The following is a 20,251-nucleotide window of genomic DNA, read 5'->3' as shown; positions in this document are numbered from 1 at the left end:
ACGGGAGCATTTCAGATAATTTTTGATCGTAAATTAGTGTGTGTTTCAAGTGGTTGATAATTTGTATTTTTATTTATATATATCTTTATTTATAATATGCAACAAAAATAAGTACACATACACGTACAAACCAGCGCCAGGGGGTTGTACACTCAATAAAGTAACTAAAATAGTGCAATATATATATATATATATATATGTATATATATATATATATACAGTGGGGCAAAAAAGTATTTAGTCAGCCACCCATTGACAATCAATGGGCGGCTGACTAAATACTTTTTTGCCCCACTGTATGTAACAAAATGTAAAGCCATAGGTTCACACAAGTTCCGTAAATAATCCAAATTTGGAACACAGCATCATAGTTTTCCCAGCGTTTTGGTTGTTAGAGGTAGAGAGTGTTTTAAAGTAGAGTTCTAATTCTTTTTTAAAGGCACAAAAAACTGAGAAACTTACATTTATGAATATAAAACTTAGCCAATAGTATTGCAAAGGTAAAATTCCTTTTCAATTGTTTTTCCATACAGTTTGAATCCAAATAGCACATCCTTAAAACAAAGCACAATTGTGTCATGAATATTGTCCGGGATTTGATAAATACATTATTTTAGGGTCAACGCCGGCAGCCGTGACGTCATGTATAAATCTCTCGCCGACAACCAACCAGTAATATGTCGTCATACTCGTGGTGAAGTAGCACGGCTGTCCAATCAGATCCGTCAATGGTGGAGCGCTCCGGTTTCAGCCATGTTGTGGTTTTGAATGAGGAAGAAGCGGGAGACACTGCACTTCAACGAGTTTTTTGGCCATTTAAAGTGTCGTTAACCACATGTAAACGGGCTAGCGTAAGGCACAACATGACAGCCGTTATTCCGAATGCATTGGTTGTGACTTAACACATCGCTGTTGTAATTTAAACATACTTCTGTAAATTAGCCGCGCTGCTAACAACGTTGGCTAGCAGGGTAGTTAGCATTGCGTGTAGACTGGCTAGCGAAGTCACCGTTAACTTGCCAGCGCTGAGTGGGGGGAAACGTTAGAAATTAGCCCGGTTCAAGCACACCCGCTCGAATGATTCGCGTTAGGTTCATTTGTGTCGTCTCCGAGGACCGCTAGGCGACAAGCACTTGTAGCGAGTTATCTGTGAACCGGCGGCGTTATTAGTACACTTACTTGGAACCATGCTGAACAAAATCTACGAATGGATGGAGTCAGGCGTAGCCAATCTTCGCAATGGTGTTGCAGCTCCGGAACCATCTCTTGCAGACCGACCGCCTGGAGATGATCTCGTCAGAATGAGAAGGAAGAGACCACTGGAATGGTAGGAGCTTAAAAAACGTTATTCTTACAACGGTCACGCGTTTTAAGGAACTTCCAATGTGTCATTGTTCTTACACTTGATTTCTTAGTAATGACAGCTGTGTAATGTACTTTTTTTGTATCACTCTCTTCTTTAAAGTTCGAAAGACGGAAATGATGGAACAGCAATAAAGAAATCTCGAATGGGTAATTACAACACCCCTCCCCCCCATTATCCATCATGATTTATTGTGACATTATACTGTATTGTGCCTCTTCAGGAGGGCTTATTGAAACTATCCTGGTTTCAGCAGAAGGGGTAAAGAATCGAAGCGTGAGTGTGGCAACGTGGATGAAGAACAGTGTGAGCCCTACATTGAGAAATGTACTGCCTGTCTCCCCTGGACCTCCGCTTGAACAATCTCAGCCACAGCCATCAATATCGCCTGCAAGCTGGACACCAATGACCGTAAGAAAAGCAAAGGTTTTGCAAACATTTTACACCAAGTGCCGCCTCAAAAAATATTTTCCACCATTTGTGCTACTTCCACTTATCACAATCTAGCTTAGACTAGGTGGCTTGCAAGGTGTTTTAGGTGACTTAAACATAAATACTGCATTGGGATTCATACAATTATTTATGTACTGTATAATAGGGATGTAGCAATATCAAAATCTGAAGGTTCGATATTGTCACGGCATTAAAGGGTAACTGCACTTTTTAAAATACCGTATATTACCAAATAGTAGCCTGGGTGTTAATTTCACAAAATCGATTTTGGAGACAGGCGTTTAAAAGAAGCAGGCGGTTATTTGCACAAGGCTTTTATTTATTTTTGCACCAGGCCATTATTTGGTTACAATGGTTACTGTCTAGTATTTTTTTTTTCGTACAAAAAACTTTAAGTGTAAAAGCTATTGTAAACATACAAACAAAAAAACAAGAGATCAACATGAGGTAGGCTATCAAAAGACAAGAGATCAACAAGGCAGTAGTGCAACAATTGTCAAATAGAATACCAATACTAAAAATAAATAAACTTTTTAAATAAAGCAGCCTACCAGGAAAAATAAAATTATGGCACCAAGTACTTAAGTATAAAACCCACCATCAAAACAGAACAATTATACTGTCACTTAAATAAAATAAAGGCTACAGTACTCCCAAGTTTTAAATAAAGCAGCATACAGGAAAAATAAAATTATGGTACCAAGTACTCTATAAAACCATCAAAACAATAATACTGCAGCAAACGCAACCCCAGTAGCATTTTAATCTAAATTATGCAAATAACAGCCCATGGGCGGCTATTTGGACATATGCGGTTATTAGGAAGAGGCGGTTAATTCACAAAATGGGGTCAGACCCCGGGCGGCTATTAGGACATGGGCGGTTATTTGCCCAAGGGCGTTTATTTGGTAATATACGGTAATTTTGCCTATTCACAATCATTAAGAAAGTCATGGGATGGATGCATATATATTTTTTTAATGTATTCTAACTTGTAAATAAAAGTCCGCTTACAGGGCTGTACAGTGCAAGCATTTACGACTAAAAATCGGTTGTGCAAGTATTGGGGGGTTCAATTCATTCAGATTATAACCCTTTAATTAGCATTTAGGTCCTAAAAAAATGCATCCATATTGTAACAAACTAGATTAAAAAAAATTCCCATCTGTATAGCATGTTTGAAATAAACTTAAACTAAATGGACAAGTGATTGACGCGGAAGTGTCACTGATCACTCTGTGTGCACGCGATGAGAGCTGTGTCCTATCCAAATCATACCTTCTTGACAAGAACATACAGCCATGGGAGCACATTCAATCTATTTATTAAGCAGACATAACAAACCAGTGAAAGATTCAAAAGCACTGCTGTCAGAGCCGACAAACTGCTGCTGCTAGCCTGCAAAGCTAACAAAAACAGTCCAAGCTAAAATGTTTGTGAGATTAAGGCGGAGGGTGGACTCGTTGACATCACTAGACAACAGGCACCGTCTTTAAAAGGCACACTGACAGACGCACACATTGCTCTCATATACACACACATATATGAAACTTATCTCAGAAGGTTTTTTTAAAGTAACACATTAATTACTTTCCCTAATGATTACATGTATTCAAGAGTAATTCCGTTTCAATTACTTGTTTGGTAAAGTAACGAGTAAAGTGTCCTATAATAATGCATACAGTATTTTTCGGACTATAAGTCGCTCCGGAGTATACGTCGCACCGGCCAAAAATGCACAATAAAGAAGGAAAAAAACATATATATGTCGCACTGGAGTATAAGTCGCATTTTTGGGGGAAATTTATTTGATAAAATCCAACGCCAACAATAGACATTTGAAAGGCAATTTAAAATAAATAAAGAATAGTGAACAACAGGCGGAATAAGTGTACGCCATATGACGCTTAAATAACCGACTGAGAACGTGCCTGGTATGTTAACGCAACACATCATGGCAAGAGTCATTCAAATAACTATAATATATAGAACATGCTGTACGTTTACCAAACAATCTGTCACTCCTGATCGCTAAATCCGATGAAATCTTCCTCCCCAGTGTCGCCTCTGGTACGTCCTTTCTTTCTGCTGCTCGATTGCCGTTCTCTGCTGCATATTTCACTACGTCCAGCTTGTAATCTGCAGTATATGATTTCCTTTTCGGTGCCATTTTAGTTCAGCCCTTCTCAGTTTTTATAAGTTACCGCCAATGTTGATGTGATCCATTTTAATAGCTACGGCAGTCGCATGTAGCATATAGCAGTTAGCATCCTATGACCCACAATGCACTTCTGCCATGACCAGCCCCCGCCAAATTCTTATTGGCTGACGTGTGAGTGACGATTGCTGACGTGTGTGTGTGACGATCTCTGCCATTTGCTTCGTCTCTTACGCGAATGAGATAAATATTATTTGGTATTTTACGATAATGTGTTAATAATTTCACACATAAGTCGCTACGCACCCGTGGCCAAACTATGAAAAAAACTGATTTATAATCCGAAAAATACGGTAACTATAAGAACAATTGTTTAAGGTCAATTATTTAAATGTTGCTGCTGACGTTCAAACATGTCCTCTTAAACCTGGCACCTTATTTCACACTTAGTTTTTTGTGTTTTTGTTAGCTGAAAAATTAAGCATAGCTTAATGTTTTTTTAAAGAAGATTGAAGATTATTTTTTGGCTTCTCTTACATTATTTTCAAGGCTTTGTCTTTCCCAAAACCCCTCTTTAAGTTGGGATCCCATTATGCAAAACCTACTTTTCTTACTTGTTGGTACCTGTTTTTGTGTAATTGGGATCCCGATCCGTCCTGAAAATTTAAAATCAAAGCATGGTGGAGATATTTAGATACATCAACGTATATTTTCAATTATGGGTTAGTTCATGGGCCAAAGGATATCGGGATATGAGTTTTGATCCATATCGCCCAGCCCGACACTCGTGTTACTGACAGTGGTAGCACAGTTTAAGGATGTTCTCTGTTAATTGAGAGTTGCAGTAGGCCTTATGAGGCAATGTGTTTATATGTATGAAATTATAATATTTAATACATTTCATATTGCTCTTAAATATTTTCTGTGCTACAAAAAATCTTCTGAGCTACTAATTTTTTTCATTTAGTAGCACCGGTGCTACTAGTAAAAAAGTTAAGCGTACAGCCTGGCACTTACAATTGAGCCAATGGGATGTCCTCTATTCTGCCCATAAAGCCCAATAAATAACCATTCAAAAACCACCAAAAATACTTTATTTACATTTCGTGACTTGAATTTTAACCAAGTATAAGTGATGTTGTTATTATAAACGTTAAAGCAGACAGACTATTTATAGCAGCGCCATTGATCACTAGCTTGTGTGCTTATATTGACATCACCGGTTGGTGAGCTGCTTCCTCGCCTCAGTGCTTGTGAAAGTATTAAAATAAATAAAAAAATTTAAAAAATCCTCATTTACACTATTTTTTTTTACCCACTTGAACCATTAGATCCTGAAAAATAAAATAAAATAATACAATTTATAATGCTTTCAATCTGATTAGCGTTATAAATTTAGAAGCAAACACTTTAATCTATAAGACAATATTGAATAAAAACTTCTTTTTTTTTGTTTTTAATCAAAATTAGGAAGTCTGACTTAATGGCTACCATGAACACGTTTTGTCGTGCGCCGCTTTTTAAGCAGGATTTGAAGTATGATAGTGATGAAGCATGTTCTGGCATCGCACTGCTCCCCTCCAGTGGGGCTCACCCCACTATTTGAGAAGGACTGCTGTAATTGAACACAAACATAATGCTCAAGTGTTATAATAAAATGTATTACGACAAACATGTATTTTTAAGGGCAAAGAATTGTGCGGGAACATTCACTGTTTCATTCATCCATTTATTTTCTACCACTTGTCGCTTTCGGGGTTGCGGAGGATCTGGGGCCTATCCCAGCTACACTCGGCGGAAGGTCGCCTCATCTCATCGCAGAAGCAAATATAACAAAAACACTTACAGTTGAGTATCTTTTAAAGTGACACATCCTGTGTAACAAGTGTAAAACAATAATGTTCACTTTAGTGTCTTTCAACTTTTACTTTCTGAGAAGCAGTGTCGTCTGCAGTGGACATTTTTTTAAATAATGTATTTCGATAATGTAAATACCTTACCAATAGATGTTTAGCCTCGCTTGTTTCAAATATATTTTCCGGGTGATGGTTTATCAAGGAGCTTCTCATTTTACTCTTATTTCCCATGGTGTGCACTGTCCGCGATTCCACCGGGCACTTTCCGTCTGCATTGTGCGCCGTGACTGGCTTTGTGTAGGCTATAAACGATTGTGACGCGCATTGCTTTGCTGTACGCGGATATTAATTACGCTTAAGAGGTAATTTTTTTTGCCAGGGTTTGTTTGCCTGTTTGTTAGCGACATAACTCAAAAAGTTATGGATGTATTTTGATGACATTTTCGGGAAATGTCAGAAAAAACAATTCCTCTTATATGCTACGAACACACTTCTCCCACAAGCTTCCTCTTTTTCTCCCCTTTACAGCGTTCCACGCCTCTACCTTGCCGGTCCCGCACTGTGCTGACGATTTTGAGAGATGTAGTTTTATTTTCAGACTGGCTACCGCAAAAGTGCCAGAAAAAAACAGTCATCAAGTTTTCGTTTGATAGCATCGCAGGTCACAGCATTATTGTGGGGATTTTGAAACCGCAATACCAGTACGTCCCTAATTAATAAGTCTGATACAATTTTATTTTACATAAAGGTATGACTAGATCAAGCCTGCATACCAACAGTGGTATTAGTACTATTGTTTTTCAGAGCGTATTAATATACACATGAGAATGAAACGCTGTTCTTAACAAGCGCAGTAGTGCAAAAAACATATTCTAGAAATAAAAACTATAAGAAAGTAAGGCATTTTAAGGTGCATTTGTATATGGAAACGAGTTGTTTGTACTGAAGTTGTGCTGGTCTTATTTTCTTAAGAGCTCCAAAGAAAACTCATTGGACCAGACTTTTGCTGCTCCCTCGACAACTTTGGAGTGGAAAACCTCTAAATCAGGTGAGTTTACCTTTTAAGGTGTTGCAACAGTGTTGTGCATCATTAGGCCTGGGTCAATAACAAATATTGCTGAATAATATTGTCCCACACGTTATTGCCCATAAACGATAATTCTGTCAGCTATATTTTAAAACCAATTTAAGCACTAATTAAATCATAATGATAATAATGTAACCCTTTCAAACGCAATACTCTTACTTCTCATTATTTGTTACCATTTGGTCAAGAACTTCTAATTATCCTAAATAAGTAAACACAAATAAAATGACTCAATATCTGTTAGCAAAAATTGCACTTAGTGTAAATATTGTACATCATGAACTACAGTTTTAGAATCCTCTTGCTCATTCAGTTTGAATCCGAAATAATCCCACAACGGGACGTTTGCTTTGCAATCATCTTTTTTCATCCTAATTTGTGTTACCTTGTGGTGCTTTACACTAGCGACTAGCATTGTCAGAAGCTAGCTCCGCCTCCACTCATTGAGACAAAGATTGTGGATGACTGTCGAGGGTTTACTCCTTTCATTTACAGTAGTTCTGCTGTTGAGAAACCACATTCAGCTGCTGAGAGCGATGCACATAGTGAATCCTCTGCCACTCTGTTTGAAAGCAAGAGACGGAACAAACAAACACACGAACATGGATATATATTAATGACACCAAAGTTATCAAGTTCATTTTCATTTATTTTTTGATTAATGGGCGATTTCTTGTTGGCCTAGGCCTACGCATCATGGGTGCCGCTTTATGGTCACTTTCTGTCTGCAACCCTGGTATTGCCTGGAAATAAAGTCTGTTTGGGGATTCTAAAGTTTGCAGGCGGCAAATGCACATCAATCCAGGACATCGTGAAGTACCAAAAATAAATGGGCATCCATGCAGCTTGCCATCTACTATCACATCCAAATTTCACCCTTCTGCACGGCTTGGCAGGCCCATAAACTTCAGAACATATGCCACACCAAGGTGCTGCAACCATTTCTGTACTTAAGTCTGTGTAGTCAGGGTTGTTTTTGTCATGTCTGATTACATTATGTTTGCATAGTGTGCTTAGTGGGGCATCTACAACCAGCAGCTCCAGCAATAGCATGTACGAGAAGACCTTTCCAATCAAAGTTTTTCAAAGCCCGTCACACAGAACGTCATCCGGCCACACACTTCACACTAAGCCATGCTGCACAGCTCAGGAGGTGAGACGTTGGCACAATATTGTACCACCTTTGTTTTTCTTTAAAAACTCATGCCTAATCCCATGTGTCCAGTCGGTTTGTTTAGAGGAGAAGGAGGTCTACAGGCAGCTTTTGAACATGGTCTCAGGTGGTCAGTCGTCGTGTCTTCACAATGGCCGGCCGCATTCCATTGTTCGGTCTCACCGAGATTTGTAAGTATACATGAAGGTCCTTCAACATTGACTCACTGATTGTAATCACTTTGGGAATTTAGAATAAGTTGTAATGCTTAATAATCATAATATATACTGTATATGGTCAACTAGAGCTAACCTCTTTTAAAAACATTTCTCACATTGACCGTTCAATCAAGGCAAGTCAGGTTTTTTTTTATAGAGCACAGTTCGTACATAAGGCAATTCAAAGTGCTTTACAGAAAATTACAGGAAGGCGAAATACCCCCCAAAATAATCATGTCTAAACTCTAAAATATAATTATCACAAAAACAATAATTCAAATTAAAATCAAAGTGTGTAAATAAAATACTTTCAGTTGTCATATGCACAATTAAATAAGTGTTTTCAGCCTGGATTTGATCATTGTCACGTTAAAGCCTGTCACACATGTTTTGGAAGACTATTCCTGATTTTAGGAGCATGAAACTGAAACGCAGCCTCACCATGTTTTGTCCTGACTCTGGGTATCAGCAGGAGAATCATTCTCTAAAGATTCTTAGAGGCCGATATTGTTCAAATGCTTCTGACATGTCAGAGATGTACTTTGGCACAAGACCATGAAAAGACTTGTACACAAGCAGAGCTGTTTTAATGTCTATTCTTTGCGCTACAAGAAGCCAGTGCAGTGACCTAAGCACTAGACTAATATGGTCATATTTTCTGGTTCTAGTCAGGAATCAAGCAGCAGCATTTTGGATGTACTGCAGCTGCTTTACAGCTCGTTTATAGAGGCCAGTGAAAAGGCCATGACTGTAGTTCAACCTGTTGGAGACAAAGGCATGGATTAGTCTTTCCAAGTTGGCTTTTGACACTATTTCATTGGTTTGGCAAAATCAAAACACATTATATACAGATCAATCTGTGTATTGTTGTGCCACAGTTGAGAAATATTCAGTCTCTGCATTAAATAAAACCTGTTGGGTTGCTAATGTGTATTGTTCCCTATCAAATTTTTTGCCTGTTCTGTCTGCTTGCGAGAAACCAACTTATTCATGTTTATTTCTTCACATTCTTTCAGCACCAGCTTTCTGAGCACCAGCCGGAGACTGCTACAATTTTCTTCCCCTGCTGGTTCAGCGGCAGGGGATACTTCAGAGGGGCCAAGCAGTCCTCCCAGCCCCAGGGGGGTATCTAGCCAGAGCTCCAGCAACCTTCCCAGCCCAGTGGGGACCACCCGCAAACCAGGGAACCAGACATGGTCTCAGGACACGGACCTTAGCTCCATTCAACCTGCTCCCCTCTTGTCATCTCCCTCCCCTTCCACACTGCAGGACAATTCCTCTCAGGACACTCAGTCATCAGGTAAGTTGATTGCCATCTTTTTTTGGTACATGTGTACTGAATTGTTGAGTGAATTGCAAATCTGCTTATGTCCTTTCTCTTCTAGCTCATGATGGTGACTCAGTTATTATTGTGAATGAGCAAAAGGTTAAAAAGCAAGACGGCTCAAGGTTAGTTTTGTTTTCTGGCTTTAACACCATTAATTACAATTAGCTTACAACAAAAAACATCTGTCTTCACAGAGCGCCTTGCTTCCAAGCCGAGTTATGGATTAAAGAGCTGTAAGTACCTGTGTTAGTTTAATTGATTCAATACTTAAGTTTAATACTTATGTTCATAAAAAACATAACATATGTGTCCATAGGACAAGTATGTATGATTCTCGGGCAAGAGAAAGACGAAGACATATAGAAGAGCAGGAGGCTTTGGCGGCCCAGCTGCAGCGGCAGGTAGCTACAACACTCATCACATGGGCAGTGCACCACCCTTTACGTTCCACTAACCTGCGTTTTTATGTTCCACTAACCTGCGTTTTTATGTTCTTAGCGTCTGTCCGAGGCAGGGCACCGCAGCAGAGATGTGGAGGTCCATGTCCGAGTTCCTTTGGAGAAGGAAATTCCTTTGACTTTAGTTATACAAGAGCCTTTTGAAGATAAACCAGAATTCCCAGAACTCTCAGAGGTGTGATTATTATCTACACATGTACTCGCATGTCTATTTTTTTAAAATATTAAGATTTTTTAAATTAATGTAATGATAATGTAAACATCTGGACTTTTTCCTGCCTTTCACACTTTGTCTATTTGTTAAGGAGATGGAAGCTCAGGTGGACAAGGTGCTAAGACGTGGGAGTCCTGATGAAATATTCAGTGAGGGATTTGGTCTTAGCCTGACCCGCAAAGATCTGCAGACTCTCAGTGGCCTTAACTGGCTCAATGATGAGGTGAGCACAGATTCCTTGTCTAAAAGCCATTTTAAAAATTCTTTATTCGGGATCCGCCTATCAATGGGCTGATTTCCGTAAAAAGAATATGATTGGTTATTGCCGATTTATGCTTTTTAATGACGATCACAGAAAACGATCCTGTGTGGCAGATACTTTATTTATTTTTATTTTAGTTTTTGGGCTGACAAGGGGCCAGCAGTTAATTGTGCATCTTTATACACCGTGTGGAGCCAATCCCCTAAGTAGATAATCATCACCTCCATTACGGCAGATAAACTGCATTTCTTGGTATCTTAAGTCAGCGGCCTAGTGGTTAGAGTGTCCGCCCTGAGATCGGTAGGTTGGAGTTCAAATCCCAGCCGAGTCATACCAAAGACTATAAAAATGGGACCCATAACCTCCCTGCTTGGCACTCAGCAACACGGGTTGGAGTTGGGGGTTAAGTCACCAAAATGATTCCCGGGCGCGGCGCCGCTGTTGCCCACTGCTCCCCAAGGGGATGGGTCAAATGCAGAGGACAAATTTCAATGCAGAGGACAAATTTCACCACATCTAGTGTGTGTGTGTGACAATCATTGGTATCTTTAATCTTTAATCTTTAATCTTAAATCACTGGAGGACGAGGCTACACATGTTACACACCGAGAGCAAGCCAGAAGCAGGCAGGCCAATAACTAAGCTAGCTGCCAAGCCAGCTTGAAACAACACCAAGAAATACGTGTTTAGTAAAGTTTAGGAAGTGTAGATGGTACGACTTTACAGCAGAAAGTAAGGAAATATTAGCATGAAATTAACAATTACATTAATAAAACACGTATATGATCGATAGAATGATTAGATAGTGATATTTCTCTTTTTTTTTGTCAATGTTTACAAACTGTGGTATTACTGATCATATGAGCGCCTTGGTCCGACTACGGTCCGTGTTTTAAAAATAAATAAAAAACATCCATACTGTAGAAGGGACTTTTCCTGTTTTGTCAACAATACATTGTCTCTCTGCAGCACTCATTTTGAGTTTCTCTTCTCACACTGTGCAAAAGAACTACCGCGAGACGAAAGGATGGGTTAACCAAAATTGATAGTTTATACTGTCACCTAATTGATTGTTGGCGGGTCACTCCCACTAATCAGTGATCACTTTCTCCGTTGCTGGGTTTACAAGAGAGCGAGGGCTTTGTTAATGCAACCAACCTCTTTGCAACTACTGGTTTCTTCCGACAAAATGAACAAAAAAATAAATAAAATTGTTATATATCACACACATTTTTTTATTGAACTGGACAATTATGCATTACATACTATACTATACATTACTATACATTACCTTTTGCACTATATTAATTTATATTATTATGTGTTGTCAACTTTTTACTTTTTTATGTCATTGCCTGAAATAAATAAATAAATGAAAAAAAATTAAATGAAATATTGATTACGTGTCTATTGTAATATATTGATATAATTTCATCGCCAAGCCCTAATATTGTGTACTATTGAATTCGTTTTGCTCAAACCTTTGTATGTCATAAAAGAAAATAAGGAACTAGTTTAAACATTGTGCTGATATTGTTAGAGCAAGCATACCTTAAATGTACAGCTAATACATGTGATCGTATTGGTATCGGTCAATCTGTCTCAGGGATTAATCGGAGCATGCATAAAATATTTTTTTTTGTAGTGTAAGCGTGAACTTGTGTTCTTGGTCAAGAACAAAAATTTACTGCTGATTGAATACAATTGCAATTTATAAACATGTTATGGCATTGATTAGGGGTTCATTATGCATCCATTATTGTGAATTCGCTATTGGTCATCAACAGTCTAACTTACTTGCACTTAACACTTTGTTCTATTTCAACCCAATCTTCATTAATTTGGGCATTTCATGTCCTTCTATTGTCAGGTGATCAACTTTTACATGAATCTGCTGGTGGAACGTAGCAAAAACCCTAAGCTGCCCACTGTCAACACATTTAGCACATTCTTCTATCCCAAGCTGCGCAGTAGCGGATATTCTGCTGTCCGCCGCTGGACTAAAAAGATGGACATCTTTTCCAAAGACATTCTTTTGGTTCCTGTCCACCTGAGGATGCATTGGTGCCTCTCTGTAAGTTGTACTAAGCAATGGGAACGTTTGAGTATGTTATATAGCAGGCTAACATCATCACATTCCTTGTCTCAGGTGGTGGATTTCCGACAAAAGGCTGTCACATATTTTGATTCTATGGGAGGAAACAATGATGAAGCGTGCAAAGTGTTGCTGTAAGTTGCACTGATGTGAAAGGGATTTTCTGCATGTCGACTGTAAAAGATGAACTCAGTGTGTTGTCTACAGTGAATACCTGCAACAAGAAAGTAAAGACAAAAAGGGTCAAGAACTGGATACCACAGGATGGACTTTATGCAGCAAGACGCGCAATGTAAGTTCAACATTTAATGAGGCTCGTAAGTGTACTTCCCAGATGATGGAGTGAGTCCTTTTTCCCTCTTATAACATAGAGCAGGGGTGCCCAGTTGTCGATCGCGGCGGGTGTGGCAGTCGATCGCCAGCCAGGCATTAAAAAAATAGACTTAAAAATTAGCGATCATCAATCTTCAGTATGACGTCACTTGATTGACATTCGCTGCACCCGAGGATTTTGTGAGAGGATGCTGGCTGCTGCAAACTCAGTATTAAGAAACAAAGGACTGACAGGAAAGCGAGAAACCCTTTTTATTTCAACACTCTCGCACCGAACATGTAGTCAAAAGCTTAAATACAGACCGCACGGTTTCTGTCTTCACAATAAAAAAAAATGCTGCTCCATCCTGCCTGCGCTAACAAAATAAGAGTCAGAAAGCTAGCGCACACAAGCTAGCAAGCTAAGGAGTTTGCCGTTCTTGTAAAGTGTTTAAAACAAGAATGGAAGCTGGACAAATAAGATGACAAAAAACAACCACTTTCATGTGGTATTGGAGAGAAAGGAGGACTTTTTTTCTCCTCCACACTGTAAATTTGAAAATGTGGAAGTTATCAGCACTACTGTGAATCCTGTCTGATTTCAATTAATGCAAGTCATCAGAATCAGGTAATACACCAACGTATATTCTTGTCTTTATGAAAGAAAGGAATCTATATGTTATGATTATGGATTGAGTTTATTTCGAACATGCATACGATTACAACATGATACATGTGTTAAATGCTTGTATTTTTATTAAACACCTTTAACATGTTAACAAAAAACGTCTGTTTCATAAATATATATATATATGTATATATATTTTTATTTTTAATTTATTTTATTTATTTATTGTATTTATTTTTTATTTATTTATTTTATTTTATAAGATGAGGTAGATCACCATGACTTGGTCTTTTGAAAAGTAGCTTGCCTGCTGAAAAAGTGTGGGCACCCCTGAAATAGAGCAACTACTCTACAGGACTGTCTCAGAAAATTAGAATATTGTGATAAAGTTCTTTATTTTCTGTAATGCAATTAAAAAAACAAATGTCATACATTCTGGATTCATTACACATCAACTGAAATATTGCAAGCCTTTTATTATTTTAATATTGCTGATTATGGCATACAGCGTAAGAAAACTCAAAAATCCTACCTCAAAAAATTAGAATATTTCCTCAGACCAAGTAAAAAAAAAAGATTTATAACAGCAAAACAAAATCAAACATTTGAAAATGTCAATTAATGCACTCAGTACTTGGTTGGGAATCCTTTTGCACGGATTACTGGGGGCGGTATAGCTCAGTTGGTAGAGTGGCCGTGCCGGCAACTTGAGGGTTCCAGGTTCGATTCCCACTTCCGCCATCCTAGTCACTGCCGTTGTGTCCTTGGGCAAGGCACTTTACCCAATTCCACAGGCTGATTGCCTCCATGCCACGCCGCATTGATGCAGTAAACTTGTCTATCACAATATTCTAATTTTCTGAGACAGTCCTGTATAGTCTATCAGGAGAACTGACACTTTAATTCAGAGAAACCTATCAAGTATTAAAAGTAAAAGATAAAAGCTAAACAGACATACACAGGGTCAGTGTGTTTGTTTTGACCACCAGGTGCCGCTGTTGGTCCATTAGTCTCAGAGTTGTGTGTATATAGAGTGTGGCCAACTGAACAGGCGCCATGACTGCTACCAGGGACGTACACGGCTGTGCCTGGATGCTAGCAATTGCTGTCGTTGTTCTTTGTTTTTCTGATTAAAATCCCCCCAAATCATGTCTATAAGTAGTTCTAAACATACTTCAGCTCATAAAGTCAAAATAAAACATGCTTTTTTTAGTCAAAGTATAATTTTGACACCCTCTGCTGCTACAGCCCTGTAGTGTTTTGTGACCAGCGGGCACTCTTAACACGCATCCGACGTCGCAATAAATGCAAAAAAATCTAATAAAATACTCTGAACGACCAAAAAAAACCTAATTTCCTTCATTTTGTTAAAATCTTCATTAGCTTTGGACCAACAATCACAGATGAATTTTTACTTTTGTGTGAAGTATGTCAACTGTGGGTGCTGCCTCCAATGTATTTGACATCACTGTATGTATCACTTATAATTCTAACTGATCTTTCTTTTTTGTGACATGGTAAGTGATTAAGTGTACTTTTGTAGCCATTTCAGCATATTTCTGCACAATATCTCAGATATGGTGACACAAACAAGCAATAGAGAATATGAACTGATTTTGGGTCCAGTAGATATTTTGCTTTATTCCTTATCGGTGTATTTCTTACCATGTTATGTTGTATGTTGTTTTGAGACTTCCAGTTCATTTTTTCATCTATTATACCCCAAATGTGGTTTCTTTTACTCTTTCAATGTCCCTCTTCGTATTTGTGTCCAACTTTCTTTTCTACTGTTACTGAGTTTAATTATTTTAGTTTTACTGAGATTCAAAGAGTCTGTTTTTGTTAAACCATCTCATAAATTTGTTAATGTTTTCTGTTATTTGTGTTAGCTTCTGCGTGTTCCCTCCTGAACAAAACGCAGACGACATGTTGTATATTTACCTCGCACAAGACGCTGTAAACTGTGGCTCTCCAGTGTTGTTTGTGAACCATGTTTTATTTCTATGTCGCGGGGAAAGCGATGTAAAACCTTCCCACAATTCTCCCGGGTAGAGCAGCCGCATGTTGCACAACAGGGCAATTTTAAACGTCCAAAAACTAACGAGGAAGTGCTCCAAACGTATAGCATCAGCTCAAAGTTAGGGGCAGTCGGGGTGTTCTGTAGTCACGTGAGTGCCTTTTGACCAATCATTGAGGAGATTGCCAGAAACCAAGTTGGCCATATTCTCATGACTAATTCAGGGGTGTCAAACTTAAATACAGAGTGGGCCAAAATTTAAAACTGAACAAAGCCGCGGGCCAAGGTTGAACAAATTAACCTTATAATAGGGACCAAACAAGTTTTGCATTGAATATTGAACAAGCTAGGCTTATATAACTTTATAGTGACATGCAAAATCGAGTTTCAAATAATAATAATAATAATTAAAAAATATCAATGGCATATCAAATACAATTCAATAAAAATGTAATGCCTCTTTTCTATTTGCAGCCTTCTGAGGTAAATATCAACATTAACTTTTTCCACAGGGTAATGCATTTGAAAATAAAATAACAATGAATAAACCAACCATTCAGGACTTTAAACTGCTCAGTTTGCAACACACTGATCTAATCTGATGTGCCCAAGCCAGATACCAGCCATCTTTTCTTGGATGCTAGTTCATTAATGCCGGGGCTCAGGCTTTGAGCTGAGGCAACCTTCATTATCGAACGAAGGTGTTCATCAGTCATTATATCTCGTAGTCCACCCGGACCACAGTCTTGGGGGCGTGCCTTAAAGGCACTGCATTTAACGTCCTCTACAAGCTGTCGTCACGTCCGCTTTTCATCCATTCTAACAACGTGCCGGCCCAGTCACAAGATATGTGGGACTTCTATACGCACACACACGTGAATGCAACGCATACTTGATCAACAGCGATACAGGTTACACTGAGGGTGGGAAGAGTTAGGGATGTATGGGATTCTGGGTATTTGTTCTGTTGTGTTTATGTTGTGTTACGGTGTGGATGTTCTCCCAAAATGTGTTTGTCATTCTTGTTTGGTGTGGATTCACAGTGTGGCGTATATTTTTAACAGTGTTAAAGTTGTTTATACGGTCACCCTCAGTGTAACCTGTATCGCTGTTGATCAAGTATGCGTTGCATTCACGTGTGTGTGTGATTGAAGAAGCCGCACTTATTATGTGACTGGGCCAGCACTGGTTGGACTGGATGAAAAGCGGACCTGATGATTTTCGGGAGGGGCACTGAAATTTGGGAGTCTGCTGGGAGGGTTGGCAAGTATGAGAATTTGCGGTGAATGCGGTGTTACCGCGGCACCACCGCTGTATATAATCGGCGGGCCAGCTTTAGTGTTAATTTGATATCGCCTCAAGGGCCAAGTGAAATTACACGGCAGGCCACATTTGGCCCGTGGGCCAGAGTTTGACACCCATGCTCTAATTAGTCCCTTCCTAGTGCACGGTGCTGATGTACCTTTTTAGCACAGAGAGCACACGATATTGCTTCAAATCCACTTTTCAACCACTGTGCCGCGGCACACTAGTGTGCCGAGAGTTCCAGTCTGTTGTGCCATGGGAGATGATGTAATTTCACCTATTTGGGTTAAAAATATTTTTTGCAAACCAGTACCGGTAATTATAGTCTGCAAATGATGTGTTGGTACTGTCTAGAGCTAGGCAGAGTAACCATGTAATACTCTTCCATATCAGTAGGTGGCAGCAGGTAGCTAATTGCTTTGTAGATGTCGGAAACAGCGGGAGGCAGTGTGCAGGTAAAAAGGTGTCTAATGCTTAAACCAAAAATAAACAAAAGGTGAATGCCCCTAAGAAAAGGCATTGAAGCTTAAGGAAGGCTATGCAGAACAAAACAAACTGAACTGGCTACAAAGTAAACAAAAACAAAATGCTGGAGGACAGTAAAGACTTACTGTGGAGCAAAGATGGCGTCCACAAAGTACAGCCGAACATGACATGACAATCAACAATGTCCCCACAAAGAAGGATAAAAACAACTGAAATATTCTTGATTGCTAAAACAAAGTAGATGCGGGAAATATCGCTCAAAGGAAGACATGAAACTGCTACAGGAAAATACCAAAAAAAAGAGAAAAAGCCACCAAAATAGGAGCGCAAGACAAGAACTAAAACACTACACACAGGAAAACAGCAAAAAACTCAAAATAAGTCACGGCGTGATGTGACAGGTGGTGAATGTACACCTACTTTGAGACAAGAGCTATAGTGATGCATGGTTGGTTATGGTTTAAAGTCATATCCAACAATTGCGACAACTTTTTTACTGTCAACTGAGTTTAGTTTTTTAATGATTTCTGCTGGTGGTGTGCCTCTGGATTTTTTCAACGCAAAAAATGTGCCTTAGCTCAAAAAAGGTTGAAAAACACTGCACTAAATGACCAAAATGGCGGTTAGTTTTATACAACAAAAAATTGGAAGAGGCATTGCCATGTGGAAGGCTATATTAGGTTGTTGTGCTAAAGTTGCTTATTTGTTCAATGCAACACCACTCTATTGTTTCCAAACTACAGTTAAAATATGGTTTGTAATTGACTGCCAATAAAGTATTTGATGTGTACCTTAATATGTCAAAATGACTGTCATCTCTGAAAATGTGTGTCCACTCTTTGTCCTCGCAGGAAATCCCACAGCAAATGAACGGGAGTGACTGTGGAATGTTCACATGTAAATATGCAGATTACATTACCAAAGACAAGCCAATTACATTCACACAGGTATTTGCTCTGCCCAATCAGCCTGAATGGGAGCCTTCTTCAGCTGCTAACATGTGCTCTGTTGATCCTTTTTGCAGAAACAAATGCCGTATTTCAGAAGAAGGATGGTTTGGGAGATAGTGAACCGTAAACTGTTGTGAAAGGAAACGTCAGCAGGCCTACCAAGGCCCTGAAACACCAGCTCATCAGATCAGGGACTAACCAAGCTTATTGAACTTTTGCTTACAGGATGTTGCTGGAGCTCTAAGCACTGCCCCCAAGTCGTCTACCCACACTTAAGTTTGTTTTTTGTTTTTTTTCTTGAATTGTCTTTAGAGCGAGCATACCTCAAATACTGCAGGATTTGTCTGAAAAGTAATTCTTGTTTACTGACTATAAAGCATATTGTCAAGTCCAGTGTTCAGTTGGAAGCAACTACACATGTTTAGATGACATAATGGGACTCTCCTAATGGCACCTTTGTATTGGGCCGTAAGACTTGTACATTGTTTTCTCATGTAATATGCACATTTACATTCAATAGAGGATTATTTTTCTAATTTGACTTTCAACAAGTGTTGAAATATGACATTGCCATGCAGAGTGTGATTGAATGGAAGTGGAATTCTTCTGCAAGTGATACAAAGTAGTCTTATTTGTCACACCTGGAAAAAGGTCCTAATGAGTTTTGCAAAAAGATTGTAAATTAACTTTCAAAGTCTATTTTGTGTACGGGAGTCTACAGCAACTTTTGACAAATTCAGAATATTTTCAACTTTGTATATATATTCAAAACCTAAATTGTCTTGGTACATTGTATTATACTTTTTATGTACTTGCTATTTTTTATGTAGATTTAATTGTTTCAGTAATAAATTCTCATGTATTATTGTTGGTGCCATATCAATGTAGTATATACAGTATATGTATGTATAAATATACTGTGTATACACTATATTAGGGTTGTCAGCTTATAATCACAAAACATCCCTTGAAGCATGTACAGATGCAGATTAATTGCACATTTTATTTTTTGTACACCTTAACCATGAACGGTAACACAGGTTGTTCTACAGTCAGTGATCAGGTCAATGCATACGTCAGTGCCAAGATGTGTGAGGAGACTCCAACTTGTGGCAAATTTTGTTTCAAAATAAACTGATATTGCTTTAGCTACAACTGTTTGGAGCAAATTACGTTTATTCAGGTAAAACGCCTAAAAATGTTGCAGTGTGACATTCTGACAGCAAAATATTTTTCTACTTAAGTTAATTTAAATTATGCATGCAAGTAATGTACTGTGATTAATCAAAATGAAAAAATTTGATAAATCCGATTGAAAGGTTTGACAACACCTAAAAATGTTCCTGACATTTTTACAAAATATGTTTTTAAAGTTGATTGAAATTATGCACGCACGTAACTTATTGTGACTAAATGCAGAAGTGTGATTAATCTGGTAACAAAATCATTTGACAGCACCTGAAAATGTTTCCCTGTTTAACATTCTGACAACAAAACATGATTGTAAAGGTAATTTAAAGTAATCCCGCAGGTAATTTACTTTGACTAATCAAAATGCGAAAGTGTGATTTATCTAATTAAAAATATAAGTATTTGACAGCATTTCAAACAGTTGTTCCGATAAAAATATTATTTTATAGTTAATTTGAATTATGCATGTGAGTAATTTACTGAGATTAATCACATTTATTCAAACGGAAGTGTGATTAATCTAATAAAACATGTAATCATTTCACAGCACCTAAATATGTTCCTGTTTGATATTCTGACAATTGATTTTTAAAGTAAATACATTATGCATGGAAGTAATTTACTGTAATTAAAATGTGGAAGTGATTGAGCTGATTAAAAAATGTAACTGTTTGACACCACTTAAAAATGTTCCAGTTTGACACTCTGATTACCTTTT

The 20,251-nt window shown here is 38.3% G+C and overlaps 1 protein-coding gene across 4 annotated transcripts; it reads left to right on the top strand.

Annotated features, from left to right (window-relative positions):
• Positions 1–659: 659 nt before the first annotated feature.
• LOC133653012 (sentrin-specific protease 1-like) lies at positions 660–19,466 on the top strand. Of its 4 annotated transcripts, none has more exons than XM_062051997.1 (18): positions 660–1,327; positions 1,466–1,512; positions 1,587–1,774; positions 6,803–6,878; positions 7,693–7,846; positions 7,926–8,070; positions 8,143–8,261; positions 9,305–9,588; positions 9,674–9,737; positions 9,810–9,848; positions 9,932–10,016; positions 10,114–10,248; positions 10,382–10,510; positions 12,420–12,623; positions 12,699–12,778; positions 12,852–12,936; positions 18,244–18,339; positions 18,417–19,466. In XM_062051997.1, the coding sequence occupies exons 1-18, from the start codon at positions 1,188–1,190 to the stop codon at positions 18,477–18,479; spliced, it is 2,133 nt and encodes a 710-aa protein (XP_061907981.1). In that variant the 5' UTR covers positions 660–1,187; the 3' UTR covers positions 18,480–19,466. The 4 variants fall into 4 exon arrangements, with proteins under 4 accessions (XP_061907981.1, XP_061907983.1, XP_061907982.1 ...); XM_062051999.1 differs by having other exon boundaries at positions 661–1,327; positions 1,620–1,774; positions 10,379–10,510; XM_062051998.1 differs by having other exon boundaries at positions 661–1,327; positions 1,617–1,774; positions 10,379–10,510.
• The last annotated feature ends 785 nt before the right edge of the window (positions 19,467–20,251 follow it).

Source organism: Entelurus aequoreus, linkage group LG07, assembly GCF_033978785.1.
Source record: "Entelurus aequoreus isolate RoL-2023_Sb linkage group LG07, RoL_Eaeq_v1.1, whole genome shotgun sequence".
NCBI lineage: Eukaryota > Metazoa > Chordata > Actinopteri > Syngnathiformes > Syngnathidae > Entelurus > Entelurus aequoreus.
Note: the sequence above shows the minus strand (reverse complement) of the source record. Positions and strands in the feature narration are given on the sequence as shown.

Coding starts and splice junctions, on each gene's coding strand:
- LOC133653012 (XM_062051996.1), top strand. CDS start 1,188: ATGCTGAACAAAATCTACGAATGGATGGAGTCAGGCGTAGCCAATCTT. Junction 1,328..1,465: donor AGGAAGAGACCACTGGAATG/GTAGGAGCTTAA, acceptor TCTTCTTTAAAG/TTCGAAAGACGGAAATGATG. Junction 10,249..10,378: donor AATTCCCAGAACTCTCAGAG/GTGTGATTATTA, acceptor CTATTTGTTAAG/GAGATGGAAGCTCAGGTGGA.